Source organism: Lactuca virosa, chromosome 4, assembly GCF_052849685.1.
Source record: "Lactuca virosa cultivar CGN04683 chromosome 4, Lactuca_virosa_CGN04683_v6, whole genome shotgun sequence".
NCBI lineage: Eukaryota > Viridiplantae > Streptophyta > Magnoliopsida > Asterales > Asteraceae > Lactuca > Lactuca virosa.
In genome coordinates, this window is record NC_136429.1 from 480,013,191 (window position 1) to 480,032,414 (window position 19,224).

The following is a 19,224-nucleotide window of genomic DNA, read 5'->3' on the forward strand; positions in this document are numbered from 1 at the left end:
AACCCTAGAGGTTTAAAAGTTTAAAATTCAATCCTTATACTATTATAATATTATAGGTTTAATATTATATATATATATATATATATATATATATATATATATATATATATACACACACACACATATAAGAAAAAAGTCAGTCTTACCGTTAGTAGGCCTTATTCACGAAGCCGGTCTATAAGGGGGTATAAGGTTACTGCCTATAAAATGGCAGTTTAATGGGTGTCCACTCTCATCCACCGCTTCCTTGACTGGTGGATGGTCATTAGCCGAATGGGTTTGACAGGACATTTAAATTCTCATTAAAAGTATAATGAAATACTAAGTAACTAAACACTTATAAATTCCGAATCTTAGTTACTTAGGAAAATGTGAATTTGGTGCTAACCCATGAAATTGCACTTTTCACCTTGTTAAGCCATTAGTGGAGCATGTGTGGTTAACCGGAACACTAATCTGGGACTGACAGTGCGTGGCAAAGGGTAGCTTGATGTTAATCATAGATCAATGGAGCGTGTTTGGATAACCGGCACATTGATTAGGTGGTTGTAACATTGGGTGTACCAAACTAATTTGCATGGTTATTCACACCTTGTTTGTGAACCTCGGCATCCCAGTCACAAACTTGAAGGGAACAATCGAGATTTAAACATGCCATTGAATAGTTCAATGAATCTAAAAGGATCTAGGAATTTCAATCCTTCTAAAACTTAATAATCAATTTTGTTTTTCGTGGTGGAAATTGGTAAATCGTCATTTACATACCTTCAAATATTTTGCATTCGGATTACAGCATCCCTCTTCCGAATTGTAAAATATTGTGTTGGGTCCTAGCCTTAATGTTTCATTTGGGTGTTATATTTAGGACTTAAATTAACTAACTTGAATTTCTCCCTTGTAGATGTCTAGTTCAGACAACTATGGTCTCCTCGAATCTTTACGAACAAGCCTTCCATATGAAGATGATATTCCACAATATCATGCTTCAATTCCTCCACCTCCTCCAATTATTCTCCCGAACCCACAAGTTTTAAGACTTGAAAAGTTCAAGATCACTCAAGCCCTATTGGATAGCAAACACAACGATGGAAAGTCTGTGTGTGCACATGTCTTAGATATGAAGTCACACATTGACAGGCTGAGAATGTTGGGTGTCGTGTTCCCAAGGAAGTTGGCTATTGACTGGATTCTTCAGTAACTTCCCGAGTTATATAGTGAGTTCGTTAAAGACTACTATGTGACATATCACGACATGACCCTTATTGATCTTACTTATTTGCTGATTGCTGCTGACTCAGCAATGATTTGGCGCAATGATCAATCAAATTTGACTGGAAGATCTACCTCTCAAGCTGACATGGGAAATGACATGGATATCCCAGATAAGATTCCTTCTCCTAAGGGAAAGGAATTGGCCATGATCAAAAGTTTTGATCATAAGGGAAAGGCCAAATCTGAGATTTTTCCATATGCCATTCTGTTGGGTATAGAAGATTGCATCATTGGGCTTTTTAGTTTAGTCCTTTCTGTATACAGTTTGGGCCTGTCCAGCCGTCATTAATTAGGGTTATAAGATCTATATATAGTGCATGCATGCATCGTGTATAGGCTAGTTGTTGAATTCTTAATTGGAACCCTACCACACCTCTAAAGTAGCAACTCTTCATAGAGTTCTTCTGAGGTGTGGCTTTTTAATCAATCGACATAAGTATTGATTCATCTCATGTTCTTATTTGATTTGTGTTCTTGATTGATCTATATAAGAATTTTATCGATCTAAAGGTTTTTAATCTCATCAATTGGTATCAGAGCAAGAGACTGTGTAAATCATATGCATCTCTTCTGTTTGAAGAATATTTTTAGCGTTTCTGCTTTTATTGAATCTGTTGAGCCGTCATCTCTTCATTGATGTTGTTCATAGATCTCGATATTGCCCTAATACCGCTTTACAAGTATGATTCTTGATAGGTAAACAGATCAAGTCATTATGTCTCACGACGAATCTCAAACCAATCCCATTAACATCTCCAACAACATTGGATCAACTACAATGATTCCAATCTTGTATACTCAAGAGAATGAAGTATGGGCTCTTCACATTGAAGATTATGTCTTGGGTTCATAGGACAACAGATATTTAATCTGGGAAGCAATTACCGTGGGTCCTTTTTCTCATACTGGAACCGAAAGAACCATCAATACTCAAAAGGAGTATAATCAGCTGATGATTGACGTGAAAGATGTTACTCAAGACGAGAAGGACAAGCTGCTTAGCAACATAAAAGCAATGAGGATGATCAGATTCACTTTACAATCTGACACCTTTCGTCTAGTGAGTGCATGTACCACTGCAAATGAGATTTGGGATTGGCTTAAGAAGTTGTATTCCACCGATGAGGATCTCTAACACTCTACTCATACTCTTCTGCTTTCAGAGTTTGGTGACTTCAAGCAAAATCAAGATGAAAGTCTCATTCAAACATTCGATTGTTACAACCATCTTCTCAACAAGATGATCAAGCATGGAATTGGCAGAGAGGTGATCGAGCAGAAAGTCACCTTTATGAATGGTCTAAGGCCATAATGGATGGTTGTGGTTTCAACTGTTAAAGCTCACGAACAGTTTAAATCCTATTCATTGGTGAAGCTCGTGGGAATTCTCAAGTCTCATGAAAGTGTTATGACCAAGGAAACGAAAGTGGTTTCCGGAATGGGATCATTGGCTCTTATCTCAAAGGGTAAGAATTTGATTGAAGAAGAAATAGAATCTAACCTTTATGAATGTGATCAGACAGATGAAGAATATGCACTGATGGTATCCAATCCCAAGCGGTTTGCAAGAAAGAAGTTGCCAGCCAAGAACTGAAACTGGCAGGGAAGATATAGTACGGAGAAGGCGAAAGAGGAGATTAAAAGTGCTCCTCAGAAAGAAGAGTAAAAGAAAGAGAGCAAACTTGTCGGTGATTCGGGCTATGACTGCAATTATTGTCATGGCAAAAAGCATCTAGCAAAAGAGTGCATGTTAAGAAGAATAAATGAGAAGAAAGAGAATGAAGACGATGAAGCTTACCACACAAGTAAGCTTGAAGAAGCCAAGAAAAAGAAGTCTAACGATAAACCCATGCTTGTGTTACTTGTGCAGGAAAATGTTGAAGAAAACAAGTTCGATGGAGTAGAGATCTGGTCTACTCATTCGGAAGATGAGGAAGTACGCAAGCCCACTCATGGAAGGGCATTCATAGCGAAAGAAGAAGGTTCTGGTTTGGCAGGAAAGTGTTTGATGGTGACGTCTGGGTGTCACAAATGAGAGGTTGCACTACAGATGTCGGGGATGATGAAGCGAAAGAGAGGGAGGATAGATGCTTCACAGCGAAACCAATTGGAGAACAGATCAATGAATGTGATCAGTTGATCAAGAAGGTAAATTCTATTCTCATGAGAATCAAAATACCCGTTTCTAACTATGAAAAGGAATTAAATGATTTAAAATCTAAATTTTCTAGTCTAAGTGGTAGCCTAAAACAAACTCACCTCACAAATGTTAACCTAACTGATCAAATTAGCAGGGTGTCGTCCAAGAGTGAGGAGCGAAGGATGTGGCTAGAGCAGAAGGAGTTAGAGTTGGTTAGGGCAAGAGATGAATTGATATATTTGCAAAGAGACAATTTGAAAATTTTGAAACAAAGGAATATTTTTTGTTTAAGCATCTTTATACAAATATTACTCAGTTACATCTAGATTGCGATATCGGCAAAAAGATTCACAAAATGATTTTGCCTTTTCTTGAACTAAAGGAAGATAAAATAGACGTTGATTGTTATAATTGTGAATCAATTGTATCATCAGAAGAAACCACTGATGCCTATAGGATTGGTCTGGACAAAATTGAGTCCTTTATTAAGTCAAAAGACCACAAGGACATGCTTAAAAACTTATTGGACGAAAATGATAAGTTGAAAATTAAGACCGAAACCATACAAATTTTTGATTCATTGAGTACCAAGTTAAGTTCAGAAAACAAGATTGATGTCAACAATAATTCTGAATTTGATGAGGACGATGATATGAGTGAAATTTCTGTAGAGGACGTGGTTGACTGTTCTGAGTTTGTTAAAGCCGAACCCGAACCAACAAAAGTCCTTATATCTGAAAACTATGTTGAGTTCGCTCGATCGTATAAAGACCAGAACAAAGTCCTGAAAGAAAAGGATTTGGTATACCGAAAGGTACAAACTATACCGAGTCAAGTGTACGCCATCACTGGAGTTACCAAGAAGCAAACTGTTGAGCTAACTTCCTTGGTAGATGAAGATAATGCTGATGGTTGTGATGAGTACTTTTGGTCATCCCTGATTGGTAATGCAGATGAAACGAAAGGATTATCGGAACGAACCTCTTGGAGGGTGAAAGGCAGATACGTGGCTGAACCAATCAATAAGCCATATAACTTCGCTAAAGCAAGTACAAGTGGTACAAAAGAAGCTCAAAGTGAGACGAAAACGACAAGCGAATCTCAGACAGTAAGGAGCGAAACTCATGCAAGGAAACCGAAACCGAATGTGAATATTCACAAATCTTCCAAGCAACTTGCAGAGCAGAAGCATCAACGAAACAGGAGATATCATAAGAATCTCAACGAAAGGAAGCAGTTTTGGCAATCCCAGAACTCTAACTATCTGCATAAAGAAAAGTCTACCTCTCAAAGAGAGAAAGTAAATTCGCAGGCAAAACCCAAGCAGTGTTCTCACTGTCATTCTTGTGCTTCACAGAAACAAAAGGGACAACTTGCTCAGAGGTCATTATCACCAAGAAAGCTCACCGCGAAAAACGTCCATCCTCGCTCTCAACCGAATCAAACTCCTCTCAAGGATGTTAAAGGAAAGGGAAAGCTCGTCTCCGATTCAGAAGAGCAAATAAAGAAGACGACTACTAACCCTAGGAAGAATACGAAAGGAGTTGTTAAGAATCAACATAAAGAAAAACAAAACGATTCAAACAAAGCAAATAACAAAATTAAAGTTTTCACCATTAAAAGAAAAGAGGAAACCACTTTAATAAAACGAATGTATATGGTTAATCTTTCTATTGCATTTCCTTGTCCTGTAAAAGGCTCACCAGGACCCAAACAAATTTGGGTTCCTAAATCTGCTTAATTTTTGCAGATCATACGTGACAAGCAGTTCGACGATGAATGGTATATTGATAGTGGCTGGTCGCGTCACATGACAGGAAGGAAGGAAGAGCTGAGGGAGTTTCATGCTCTCAAAGATGGTGGATGTGTCAAATATGGAAACAAATCTTATGGCACGATAAAAGGCTACGGGATGATTACAAATGGAGATTTCTCAATCTGTAAAGAATGCCTATGTGGAAGGATTGAAACACAACCTAATCAGTGTTTCACAATTGGTTGTGGGAACTGGTTTGAAGGTTTCATCCGATGATGAAGGATCAGAAATCATAGAGAAGAAAACGAAAACGGTTCTACTGAAGTCGCAGCGAAAAGGCGAAATGTATTCACTGAATCTAAATCCGATTCGAGGGAAGCCTGATGTATGTCTACTAACTAAGGTTCACTCTGATGAAAGCTGGTTATGGAACCTAAGACTCTCACACCTCAAATTTAAATATATCGACAAGCTCGTGCTTGGGGATCATGTGAGAGGTCTTCCCCTCTTGAAGTTTGATAAGGAGCATCTATGCGTTGCATGCGAAATGGGAAAGCAAAGCAGAAAGAGTCATCCAACTCTTGTAAATACAAAGATCATCGAGCCTCTTGAGCTTCTTCATATTGATCTATGTGGACCATCTGCAATTGAGAGTATCGGTGGTAGTAAGTTTATACTTGTTATTGTTGATGATTTTTCCCGTTTCACTTTGGTATATTTTCTTAAACATAAATCATAGGCTACTCCAAAGCTGGAGAACTTTATAAAGCAAGTGGAAGTTCAGTTGCGAAAGATAGTATGTAACATCAGAAGCAACAATGGATTGGAATTAAAGAACAAAGCGTTTGAAGAATTTCTAGCCAAAAAGGGAATCACATACAATTTCTCTGCTCCTTACACTCCTCAGCAAAATGGAATGGTTGAAAGACGCAACCGATGCTTGCGTGAACCAACCCGAACCATGCTCAGCTTCGCTTCTCTTCCTCTGTATTTATGGGTCGATGCTATCGCTGCAGCTTGCTATACACAGAACCGATCCCGTCACACACCCAAACCAGAAGGGCGGAATCGTTCGAGGGCGGATGACTTTATGTAGTATCATAACAGTTGAGTAAATAGTAAAGAAAGAAAACACAACCACCATAAATATTATTTAAAAAGTTACATTGTTGCTTGTAATACATGTTTCAAAATAAATTACATTATGATGATATAATAAGTTTTGAAATTGACGCCTTAGCGTCCCTTCCCCAAAAGCTGTTGTTTACCTGTATTATTGAATCCCTTAGAAATACAAGTAGTTTGAAAAAGTGTCAACAATTAAGTTGGTGAGTTCATAAGCGTTTTTGTATAAGAATTGTATGCCTTTTTGTATAAAGTAACTGAGTTTGTTTCTAGAAAATCCAATATTTTCCATAAATGAATGGTAGTTTTAAAAGTTCCAAAAACCGGAATGCATAATTATTTTCCATACCTAATATAGTGTAAGTAGATTTATATATGTATATATAACCACTAAGGCGTTTGATAGCCCTGTAAACCAAAATGTTTTAATACTTCATGTGAGTTTTATAATCGTACTATGGACCCAGACTGCCTGTAACAACGTTATTCAGGCGTTGGAGTGTTATGACGTTTGTCACCCCAGACCTGCCGGTCTAACTGTAGCTAACAGTTTAGGTGCGAGATTGTCAATTATGTATAGATCTATACACAAGTATCACGCTTTCCCTACAAGAGATTATGGTTTATAACACATGACTTGAAATGCGTACTTGAAAGTACATGAAGTCAAATGTCTCACAAAAGTTAGTATCAAATAGATTTACGTATGAAAAGTCCATTTTTCTTGTAAATGTAAGTATTTCCTCTTTATAGTGTTTATAGTATGTAAAATATCATGAATATCTCGTAAACTATACCTATTATAGTTTTTTAAAAAGTGTGTTTCATTTGAATGATAAACCTTGGTGTATTACCAACTTTGCATGTAAAGTATAACATTTGTAATAACGTTATTTTACTTATTTAACATTTATACACAAAATGTAGATAAATCATTAGAAACTGTATGTAACGATTTGCATTTTAACAAAAGTTTTTCTTGCGTTTCACTTGTATTTTCCCCCCTAAAATATAGTAAAGACGTGAAAATATAGGGGTATGAACTCACCTGGTAAGTGTGATGATTTGAAGAAAACGAGACTTTTCTCGGGCAACACTTTGACCGGAAAGTGGAAAATTTCATGGGAGTTTCGGAGCTTCGGACCTTCGTCGGAGCTTGGATACGTAACCGGGGCGTCGGGGAAGTTACGAGAGGCTCGAAAGTGAGAAAATATTGGAGAGAAGTTGTAAATTGGCAAAGAAGTTCGGAAGCCTCGCATCTTATTTATAGGGGTGGGGACTGCCCTCGTACGTTGGGCGTACTCCGAAGTACGCGGGGCATTCTTTGTACGCTGAGCGTACTCGCGTACGCTGCGCGTTCGCAGGCATGACGCCTTCCATCGGAGACCGGACTTCGGATGGGACGGCTAGAAGGGTATAGGGGAGACGTGGCCGACCCGAGGCCCCGTATGGCGTACGTTGGGCGTACCCTCGTACGCGGGGCGTACCCCCTGGGTTTGTGTGGCCCAGTCTTCTAAAATGTGTAACTTTTGCATACAAGCTCCGTTTTTAACATTCTTTATATCCATGCGTATGTGAGAATATACTCTACAACTTTCATTTAGACTTCGTTGGCAAATTTTGAATTTATTTTGAATTATATATTTTTAATAGGCCGGGACAGGAAAAGTCCGTTAAAAATTCATAACTCCTTTATCGGACGCCCATTTTCGTCAGACTTTTTACTGTTGTACTACCATTGCCGATATCTTCGATTCTCGTTTTGGTTGCATCGGCTACAAATCACTCGATCACTGTTTCGAGTTTTTAGCTGTCTACCGCTACTCTGAAACTTAGAAAAATCATAACTTCTTCATACAAAGTCAGATTTGGACGTTCTTTTTATGTACGTTCACGTTTTAGTATAATCTACGACTTTCATTTAGATACCTAAGGCTAAAAGGTATTTTATTGACATTTCACTTTTTACACTTAACAGTGTTTTACCGGTTTTGACGCGGATCTTTGATTAGTCATAACTTCTTCGTTATAACTCGGATTTGAGTGTTATTTATATTTCTGAAATCCTTAACACGATATATATCATTTTATGCAACCCAATTGAGACTTTTGAACATTTTATTTTTGACACTATTTTTATTATATCAAAAGTAGATTACAATCCTTGACTTTTAGGTCATTACATTGACTTGAAATATCGGGTTGTCACATCATCCCCCCGTTAGAGAGAATTTCGTCCCGAAATTTATTCTAAGATAAGTATTTATGGACTAGGGAAAAGATGCGGGTATTTTTGTTTCATCTGATCTTCGCGCTCCCAGGTGTATTTAGGTCCTCGCTTTGCATTCAAGCGGACCTTCACAATGGGTATGCGACTTTGTTTTGTTCTTTTAATTTCCCTATCCATAATTTCTACTGGTTCTTCTACAAAGTGGAGACTCTCTTGATTTCGATTTCGTCCAGAAGGAGGACGAGGGTCTCATCGGACAAGCACTTCTTTAGGTTTGACACATGAAAGGTAGGATGTACGTTATTGAGTTCCTGCGGTAATCGAAGCTTGTATGCTACCGGGCTGATCCTGGCAAGGATCTCAAATAGTCCGATATACCTTGGATTTAGTTTCCCATGTTTTCCAAAACGTATTAATCCTTTCCAGGGTGAGACCTTCAATAGTACCCGGTCCCCAACATGAAATTCCAAGGGCTTCCGTCTTTTGTCCGCATAACTCTTTTGTCTGTCTCTTGAAGCTTTTAGTCGTTCCCGGATTTGGACAATCCTCTCGGTCGTTTCTCCTATGATTTATGGGCCTGTGAGAGTGCTGTCATGTAATTGTCCTCTAGTTAGTTGCGTGTCACCCACTTCAGCCTAGCACAGAGGTGATATGCACTTGCGGCCATATAGGGCTTCGAATGGAGCTACGTTGATGCTAGTGTGATAGCTATTGTTGTACGAGAGCTCGACTAGTGGTAAATGAGTATCCCATGCCTTACCAAAATCGATCACACAAGCTCTTGGCGTATATTCCAAGGTTTGAATAGTCTTCTCACTCTAACCGTCGGTTTGTGGATGGTAAGCGGTACTCATGTCTAGTCTCGTCCCTAGAGATTTTTGTAGTGACTGCCAGAACCGTGAGGTGAATCTACTATCTCTGTCTGAGATAATGGATATTGGTACACCATGCAGTCGCACAATGTCCCTGATGTATGTTCGAGCTAGTTTCTCTATCTTTTCGGTTTCCTTTATTGGTAGGAAGTGTGCGGATTTGGTTAATCTGTAAATGATCACCCAAATGGTCTCAAGTCCACCCCGCTGTTTTGGGTAACTTGGTTATGAAATCCATGGTTATCCTCTCCCACTTCCACTCGGATATTTCAGGTTGTTGTAACAATCCCGAGGGCTTTTGGTACTCTACCTTGACTTTGGCCCAAGTCAGACACTTGCCTACATAGGCAGCAATTTTGGCTTTCATGTTCGGCCACCAATACAATTTCTTGAGGTCCAGATACATCTTGTCTGAACCGGAATGCACGAAGTATCGAGTCTTATGAGCCTCATTCATGACAACGTCTCAAAATCCACCAAACTTCGGTGTCCAGATCCGATTCATGAAGTAACGAACTCTGTCACCCTTGACTTCAAGATTCTTATCCGTTCCTCTTAAGGCTTCGCCGGCCACGTTTTGGGTTTTCAAGGCTTCCATTTGAGCTTCCTTGATTTGCGCGGATAGGTGCGAATGGATCGTCATGGTTAAGGATTTCACTCGGTGGCCTGAGTATTCCCTTCGACTGAGAGCATCGGCTACTACATTAGGTTTTCCAGGATGATAACGAATTTCGTATTCATAATCGGTCAGTACTTCAACCCATCGTCTCTGTCTCATGTTGACTTCGTTTTGGTTGAGAATGTGCTGAAGGCTCTTATGATTGGTGAAGATTATGCATTTTGTTCCGTAGAGATAGTGTCTCCAGATCTTTAGAGCGAAAACGACTGCTCCCAGTTCGAGGTCATGGGTAGTGTAGTTGACCTCGTGCGTCTTGAGCTGTCTCGAGGCTTATGCGATGACCTTTCCTCGTTTCATTAGAACACATCCAAGACCTTGGTTTGATGCGTCGCAGTAGACCACAAAGTCTTCCGCTCCTTCTGGCAAAGATAATATAGGTGCGCTGCATAGGGCTTGTTTCAGTGTTTGGAACGCAACATCTTGTCTTTCTTCCCAGTTAGGGTGGTAACTGGTTTAGCAATCTTCCAGAAATTTTGTATGAATCTTCGGTAGTAGCCAGCAAGGCCCAAGAATTGTCAGATTTATGTTGGGGTTCTTGGAGCTGACCGGTTCTCGATTTCCTTGATTTTGGAAGGGTCCACGTGTATCCCGTCTTTGCTAACCACGTGACCTAGGAAAATCACTTTCCGAATCCAAAATTTGCACTTTGAGAATTTTGCGTATAACTTCTCTTCGCTTAGTGTTTCCAAGATCTGTCGGAGGTGTTGAGTATGTTCTTCTTTAATCTTCGAATAGATGAGTATATCATCAATGAACACGATCACGAATTTGTCCAGGAAAGAACGACATACTCAGTTCATTAAGTCCATGAACACGACCGGTGCATTTTTTAATCCAAAGGGCATCACTACAAACTCTTAGTGACCATAACGAGGTCGGAATGCCGTCTTGCGAACATCTCCTTCCAGGACTCGCAGCTGGTGATACCCGGATCTTAAATCGACCTTTGAGAAGTCGCTTGCTCCTTGGAGTTGGTCGAACAGATCGTCTATGCGCGGTAGAGGATATCGGTTCTTGATTGTGAGCTTGTTTAGTTCCTGGTAATCGATGCGCATGTGAAAAGATCCATCCTTCTTCTTTACGAATAGGACTGGTGCTCCCCAAGGTGAGAAGCTCGGTCTGATGAATCCTTTGCTGAGTAGCTCATTTAGTTGGTTGTATAATTCCTGCATCTCTGCCGGTGCTAGACAGTACGGTGATTTTGCTACTGGGGTAGGTCCGCGATCAAGTCGATTATGAACTCGACTTGACGTTCTGGTGGAACTCCTGGGAGATCTTCAGGGAAGACGCTGGGGAAATTGTAGACTTCTGGAATTTCTTTGATGTCTTTCATTTCTTTTTCCTTATCTACCACGTGGGCTAGGAAAGCATGGTATTCCTTGTGCAGGTATTTTTGGGCTTTGATGCAAGAGATGATTTGTAAATTGGTATCGGGTTTGTCACCATAAATGATAAGAGTTTCGTCATTTGGCAGATTAAGGCGAACGACCCTTTCGTGACAAAGTATATCGGCATGGTGAAGGCTTAACCAATCCATACCGATGATGACATCAAAGCTTCTGATAGTGATTTAGATCGATTTGGAACGAGTGTTCATTTAGATCTAGCATGCAGCCTACGTACATATCGTTTGTGCTTTCTGTTTTACTGTTTTCCATTTCTACTATAAATATCTTATTGAGTGATTGGGGGTTTTGTTTAAGTAAGTGTTTGAATTCATGGCTCACGAAACTCCTCTCCGCACCACAATCAAAGAGTATGCATGCATAAGTGTTATTGAGGAGAAACGTACCCGTAACCACCGTCAGATCAGCTATTGCTTCGTTCTGCCCTATTGCCAGCACTCTTCCTACGCCGCCAACATTCCTTGCCTTAGGGCAATCTCTCTTGTAGTGCCCAGCTTCACCACACCCATAACACGCCTGGCCCACACCGACTCTAGGAACTTGGGTGATTGGTCGTGCCGGCGCCTTACAGAAACGGGCAGTGTGCCCTTTCCTATTGCAGTTATTACAGTGCATCTCCCGACAATTTCCGTTGTGATGGAAATTGCATTTTCCGCACTTTGGTAGGTTTCCAGCATATTGTTTTCCTGGTGTAGGGGTAACAATAACAGCAGTGGGAGCAGTAGCGGCATGGACTGCCACTATCTGTTGTTTCTTGGAAGGTTCCTGCGAAAATTGACCCTTCCTCTTGTTCCAAAACTTCTTCTTCTTGTTGTTGTTGGTATTGTAGTTGTTGTTGTTGCTTCCTCTGGGTTGCTCCAGAACAGCAGTCATGAATCCTTGGCAGACACCATGGTCAACGAGGGCCTGTGTCAACTGTTTGGCACTATCGAAAGTAACTGGCTTGGAAGCTAATACACATCCTTGAATCTGGGGTGAAAGTCCCCAGATATACCTCTCGATCTTCTTGCTCTCTAGAGCAACCATTCCCGGGCAAAGTATTGCTAAGTCACTGAACCTATTGGTATAGGTTGTGATGTCCGAGCCAACCATAGTAAGGCCCCAAAGCTCTTGTTCGAGCTTTTGTACCTTGCCTCTTGGACAGTACTCTTGCATTAGCATTCGTTTTAGGTTGTCCTAACTCATGGAGTTAGCCACTACCAGTGTTAGTGACTTAACATGGCCATTCCACCATGTAAGGGCTCGTTCGAAGAAAGTACAGGCAACAAATTTTACCTTGCCCCCTTCTTGGCATGAGCAGATCTCGAATACTGCTTCCGTTTTCTATATCCATTGGGATAGAGTCATTACTCCTCCAGTCCCATTAAAGGATATGGGTTTGCTATTGGTGAAGTCCTTGTAAGTGCATTCCCCGGAACGACCCTAGTGTTGGCCATTGGTAGAGCTATTTATCCCTCCTCCATACCCGTTGTTACTCATTTGTGCAATCACTACTGTCACAGCAGCTATTACGGCAACCTGAAAACAGCATTGTCCGTTGATGGGGGTGGTGGTGGTGGTGGTGGAGGAGATGGTGGTGTTCCTGTAGTATTGATGTGTCGGGGATTCCTTCTTGGCGGCATGATTCTGCCATAAGTTAAAAGACGAATTCTTGATAAGTCTTCAGAAATGGTTATGGAAAGTCTTAGTATTATATGCTTTACATTCCGAACATTATCGAATTTGTAAGTTTATTGTGAAATGGAAACTTACAACAATAAGTACATGATTTCCTTAGTATTTTAAGAACTTAATGAAATACCTAATGAAATAATAAATGTGTGTCAATCTCATTGATATTAATATTCGATACATCGATCAGGAAAATTTGACCTTAACACAGCTCTAGAATACATCAATGAAAATGAGAAAATTTGACAGCATTCAGACCCCCGAATTGTGTACTCATAATCCATCGGGTTTACATACATAAAGGAAAGAGTAGCACCAACGCTCACTCGATAAGTCTATACATAGCGCAAGTAGTACGCGATCTACTCCGAGCGGGTGGTACGCTGCGGACCATGGTATGTGGTCATGGAAGTCTGAGCTCGAGCTACTTGGTGTTCACCCTCGATGATGCGCCTCTCCATTTCGGTTTTGCTTTTCCGGAACTCCCTTACCTCGGCTCTAGCAGCGGTAATGTCTTTCTGGAGGGAAAAGGTGTGCTCTATTGTTCGCTCATGTTCTTCGTCCAGACGACGAAGACGTACAACAGTTACTTGGGTGGTGGCACCAACATCCATGATTTGGCTGGAGTTAACTCGTGTTTGCTCGCCTTGGTTGGAGATGTTATGAATCATGACAGGGAGTGCCATGTCAGCCGAACCTCTGTTACTGAGGTTATGAAAACCTTGTCCCATGCTGTAGGGCGGACGTTGACCTTGTTCCCTGCTCAATCATTTCAGATCTACAGCCCAGCGGGGCGTCGGGCCCTGAAAGTTCCATCGGGGATTTGGTACTACATGGGGAGGATTGTAGACCTCGGGTTCCGAGTCAGTGCCCTCATCATCTGCTTCCTCTTCTTCTTCCTCTTCCTCCTCTTCAGGATCCTCTTATGGATCTTCCTCGGGAATCTCTTCGGGATCCTCTTCTGGATCCTCCTCGACCCAGCCTCCATTTCCCTAGTTAGGGTAGTAGGGATCCCCGGGGATATGAAATCCTGCCATTTCGTTTGATCGAGAATAGAGATAAGAGAATTATATATAAAACTTGAGTGTAAAAAGAAAATTTTATGGTAAGACCTACACCGAGTCCTCCTATAATTACCTAGTGTATACAAATTACATACAATTGAGATCGAATAGACCGTTGGATAAGTAGCTTCACTCTAAGCCCACATCCAAACAAGGAAAAGGACCTAAAGCGAAATCATAACTCCTAAGCCTATGGAACCTCAATCATGTGTAACCTTAAATTATGCACTTTGCAATTATAGACCTGTCAGTGAAGGTTTTTAGTTTTTATAAGCATAATTCTATTTAATTGACGATTCCTAGTTCTAACGAAATTTCAAGGTTTACTCGCTTATTACAGTTTTTATAGTGTCATAAAAACTCCTATAGTATTTAAATTTGTAAGTTTGATTCTAGTGTTACTTTGGTAAGTTTTTGACTTGTTGCTCACTACGACTATTCCTCGACATACGTTGGTCATACCTCGGATAAATATAGTTGATCAGGCTATATTCATCCTAGATCTGATTACATATTCTGAGGCCTAGTCATAGTGTCTAACTTGTCTTAATACTTTTGTATAGTTCTAACCATGACATTAAAGTGTTGTATGCATGTATTTGTACCTTTATGAAACTAACATTTTAATTTAATGAAGTATGGTTGGTGTGAATGCGTTTTTTTTGTAGAAAAGAGGCCAAACCTCCAGTAAATGCATTAAGGAAAAAACTTATACAGTACAAGATACAAAGGGAACAACCCTAATAGGAAGACAGGCCATTAGTTGGTCCTCGAACTGTAACATAAGTAAGAAAGTTACACAGAAAAATACTGATACTCATAAAGCCCACAAGCCAAAAGACAAGAAAGTCGCACAGGCACCTCCTCCCATAATCGTTATTAAGCAACATGATCGCTATCATTGATTGGAGGCCAGTTGCTAGGCCTTTAGATTTTTCAATTTTTATACACTTCTTCCACCGGGATAGACCATTTGAGAGGAACTCCACATAAACAAGCTTTCAAGTTGTTGAAGACTTTATTAGCAAGTTTAGCGTGGGGAATTCTATTACCATTATGACAGCGTGAGTTCTTCTCCTTCCATATAAAGTATATCATGGCAGCCAGAGTAATTTTCTCAATATCTACTTGGATGTGATTTTTCTAAAGGCGAGGAATTTGATACTCAATTATTTGTTTCAATCTGAAGTCCGGGATTTGGATGTTACACCTATTACACACTTTGTTCCAAACCTCTCTTGAATACTGACACTCAAAGAATAAATGGGACGTCGAGTCAGGCACCATCTTGCAAAACAGACACTACAGATTTGCCAAATTTTGCCATATATTCATTCGCTCCTGAGTCATCAATCTGTCATGTATGGCTAGCCAGAAAATAAAAGCATGGCTTGGAATGTTGAGCTTAAACCAAACCACCTTATCCCAAGGAACAACCGGGGTAATTATTCTAATATCCTGCCAAACTTGAGTAGGAGAGAACTTAACATTCCTTCCTTCAAGGTCCCTCCAATAAACCCCAACGTCTTTGTTGTGTTGAAGATTAGGGATACCCTGAAGTTGGAGATTAGGAAACCGCAAGTCCCATCCCCAAGGCCACCACGAACTATGATTACAGCAAAATTGTTGCAAGGTGAGCTCACTTGAGAGTCCATGAAGGTTCCTCCCATCTGTCGGGATAATGTTAATCAAAGGGCCACCTACATGCTAATTGTTATACCATAGGTTGATGCTAGTTCCATCCCCGGGTATTCGCCATATGTGTTTCCAAATCTTGTCGCGCAAGGAAAGCATGTTAGACCACGAGAAGCCTTCGAGATCCTTGCTTTTAACCTCCCAGAACGTTTGGTTTCTGAGATGGTGGATTTTTACCCAATCAACCCAAATAGAGTTTTTTTGCAGTTATTAGTCTCCAAATTTGACGAGATAAAAGAGCTTCATTCGAAGTCTGCAAATTGCGGATTCCCAATCCTCCTTCATCTTTAGGTCTACACACCATTTTCCAAGCAATCTTAGCACTTCCTTTCTTCAAGTCACCACCACTCCATAGGAAACCCTTAAAGACTTTTTCGAAATCTTTAATGGTTGTTTTAGGAAGGAGGAGGACCGAACACCAATATAGTTGGAGGGATTGGAGCACCGAGTTAATGAGTTGTAGTCTTCCCGCAAAAGAGAAAGCTCTATGCTTCCAATTCTGAATTCGTGCTTTCACTTGCTCCACAAGTTTATTACAGTCCTTGTTAAGCATTCTCGTACCAATCAAAGGAATAACGAGATATCGAACAAGGAGTTTTTCTTCCTAAAAACCCATAATATTCGAAATTTGGGTTTTTAAAGAATCACTGATCTTTCCATAAAAAAATCGAACTTTTTTTAGGATTAGGAATCAAACCCGACACTGCCTGGAACTCTTGTAAAGCGTCTTTGATCACCTGGACAACTTGAATACTCCCATGACTGAAAATTAAAAGATCATCTGCAAAACAAAGATGTGTTAGCTTTTGTTTCCCGTACCTCCAATGATATTTGTGTTTTGGGTTCTGTTGTATGCGCCTTTTGATCATAAGGTTAAAAACCTCCATGATTAAAGTGAAGAGATAAGGTGACATTGTATCACCCTGTCTAAGCCCCCTTTGCCCCATGAAATACCCTTTATTTTCTCCATTAATGCTTATGGAGAAAGAGGTGGTCGAGGCGCACTTCATTATCCATTGGATCATTCTATGGTGGAAACCGAAACCCCATAGAATTTGTTCCAAAAAACTCCAGCTTACAGTATCATACGCTTTTTGGATGTCGACTTTAAGAGCACATCTGGGGCTGCCATGTTTACGAGTGTAACCTCGCATCAATTCCTGTGAAAGATGGATGTTATCAGTAATAGCTCTACCCGGAATGAAGGCTGATTGGTTCACATCAACCAAATTGTGAAGAAAAGGGGCAATTCTAGTCACTATGATCTTTGTGATGCATTTTTATATGACATTGCAACACGATATGGGGCAAAAATCCTTCATGGTATTGGGGACTTCCACCTTTGGGAGGAGGGCTAAGATCGTATGATTAACAGCTTGTAAAAGCTGACCATTGAGAAAGAATTCTTTGACTGCTTTGCGCACTTCTTTCCCCACTATATGCCATGTCTTTTTAAAAAACGTAGAAGTGTACCCATCTGGTCCTGGGGCTTTGTCATTCCCAATGTCAAACATGGCTTGTTTGATTTCTTCATCATCAATTGGTCTAACCATCCAGCTAGCATCCTCATTTGTTAGAGTATTGCTGAAAAGGCCGTTAGGGAGATTATAGGATCAACATCTCTATCTTTCCCAAGGAAATCAGAGAAATGAGCAATAGCAATATCAGCGACCTGATTAGCCCCATGCATCACACCATTACTACCAGTAATAGAATTGATTTTATTTCGGCTTTGTCTCTCTTTAATGACTTTATGGTAATATTTAGTATTCCGGTCTCCTTCTTTAAGCCAATTAAGTTTCGTTTTTTGTCTTAGGAGGCATTCTTCTTCACATAAGGCTTTGGTGAATTCTTCTAGATACTTTGCATGCTCAACACTAACCTCTTCATTATCGGGGTCTCTATCTAATTGTTCTTCGGCTCTTTCAAGTTCGACTCTCAGTGCTTCCACTTATTGAGAAGGGTTTCCCATTTATTTACCAAGCTTACGTATGGGGGGTTTGAGTTTCTTTAGTTTTTGAAAAACCGAATACATGCAATGACCTTCAACCCTATTTCCCCATATTGATTGCACCGTATCGTGAAACTGAGGATGATTGGTAAAATTATTAACAAACTTGAAATCATAATACTTTTTCGGTTTGCCAATTGGGAAGCTTATAAGGGCAGGAGAGTGGTCCGAAATACCATACGGCTTGTACATAACATGAAGTTTGGGAAACATAGATAAGATGTTGGTGTTACCCATAGTCCTATCTAGTTTCCTAAGAAGCCCACCAATCCCACGAGGTTTCTGGTTCCAAGTATAATATAGGCCTGTGGCATTTATATCACCAAGATTAGTATCATCGATGCATCTCTGAAAATCAGTCATAAAGCTATCAAAGGAGCTTGATCTAGTAGATTCACTCGGCTTAAGAACTTGGTTAAAATCACCTGCAATTAACCAAGGTTCGTCTTTGACTAGGGAGTGATGAATCCACAGGTAGTCCCAAAGTTTTCTTCTATCACGATAGTCATTATCAGCATAAACAAAGGACATGAAAAAAGTGTGGTTAGAGTTTTTAGAGTGAACTCTACAGTGCACGACTTGGTCAAAACTATTAATAACAAAAACATCCCAAGCCCCTGGATCCCAGCCAATAGCAATTCTAGTACCTCTATTACACAAGCTAGCATTAGAGTAGCATTGCCAATTACCTTTTATACCCTTGCAAACTTTATTTATTCGAGAAATATGCATTCTTGTTTCCAAGAGAGCACAAAGCGAAACCCCATTTCTATCCAACATCGACACAACTTCTTTTTGAGTAGAGGAGTTGCATAATCCTCTAACATTCCAAACCATTGATCTCATCATTGGGAAACTGGGATAGTTTTGGCAACATTCTCCATGGTTGCCACATGATTTACCCTTTGTGTGTGTTCCACTATATTTTCTCCCAGATGGTGTTCAGACGCACCTAGCCCTTGATTCTCATCATCATCAACAGCAACAAGGGAATTGAATCGGTTGTGAGTATGGATTATATCCATCATGTTACTATCCTTGTTAGCGCCTTAAGGTTCCACTTCATCTTTACTGAATTCGGTATTCATTTCTTCCTCATATGACTCATTATTTACGACTTTCAACCCATGCGTGCCCTCTTCTGTAGCTACTAACTTCTCTTTATGTAGGATTGGAACTTTTTCCTTATCAGCACTCTTCACAGGATTGGAGGCTATGTGTTGGATATCATTATCTGGTGTAAAAGCGTTTTGTCAGAGAGTTTTAGTCCCTTTGAATTTATAGTTTGTATATCTTATGTGGT

General features: G+C 40.1%; 1 protein-coding gene across 1 annotated transcript; it reads right to left on the bottom strand.

Annotated features, from left to right (window-relative positions):
* Positions 1–17,483: 17,483 nt before the first annotated feature.
* LOC145106884 (uncharacterized) lies at positions 17,484–18,758 on the bottom strand. Its single transcript, XM_079043805.1, has 2 exons — positions 17,954–18,758; positions 17,484–17,860 (listed from the first exon to the last, which is right to left on the bottom strand). Exons 1-2 carry the CDS (start codon positions 18,756–18,758, stop codon positions 17,484–17,486), a joined length of 1,182 nt encoding a protein of 393 aa, XP_078899931.1.
* Positions 18,759–19,224: the final 466 nt, after the last annotated feature.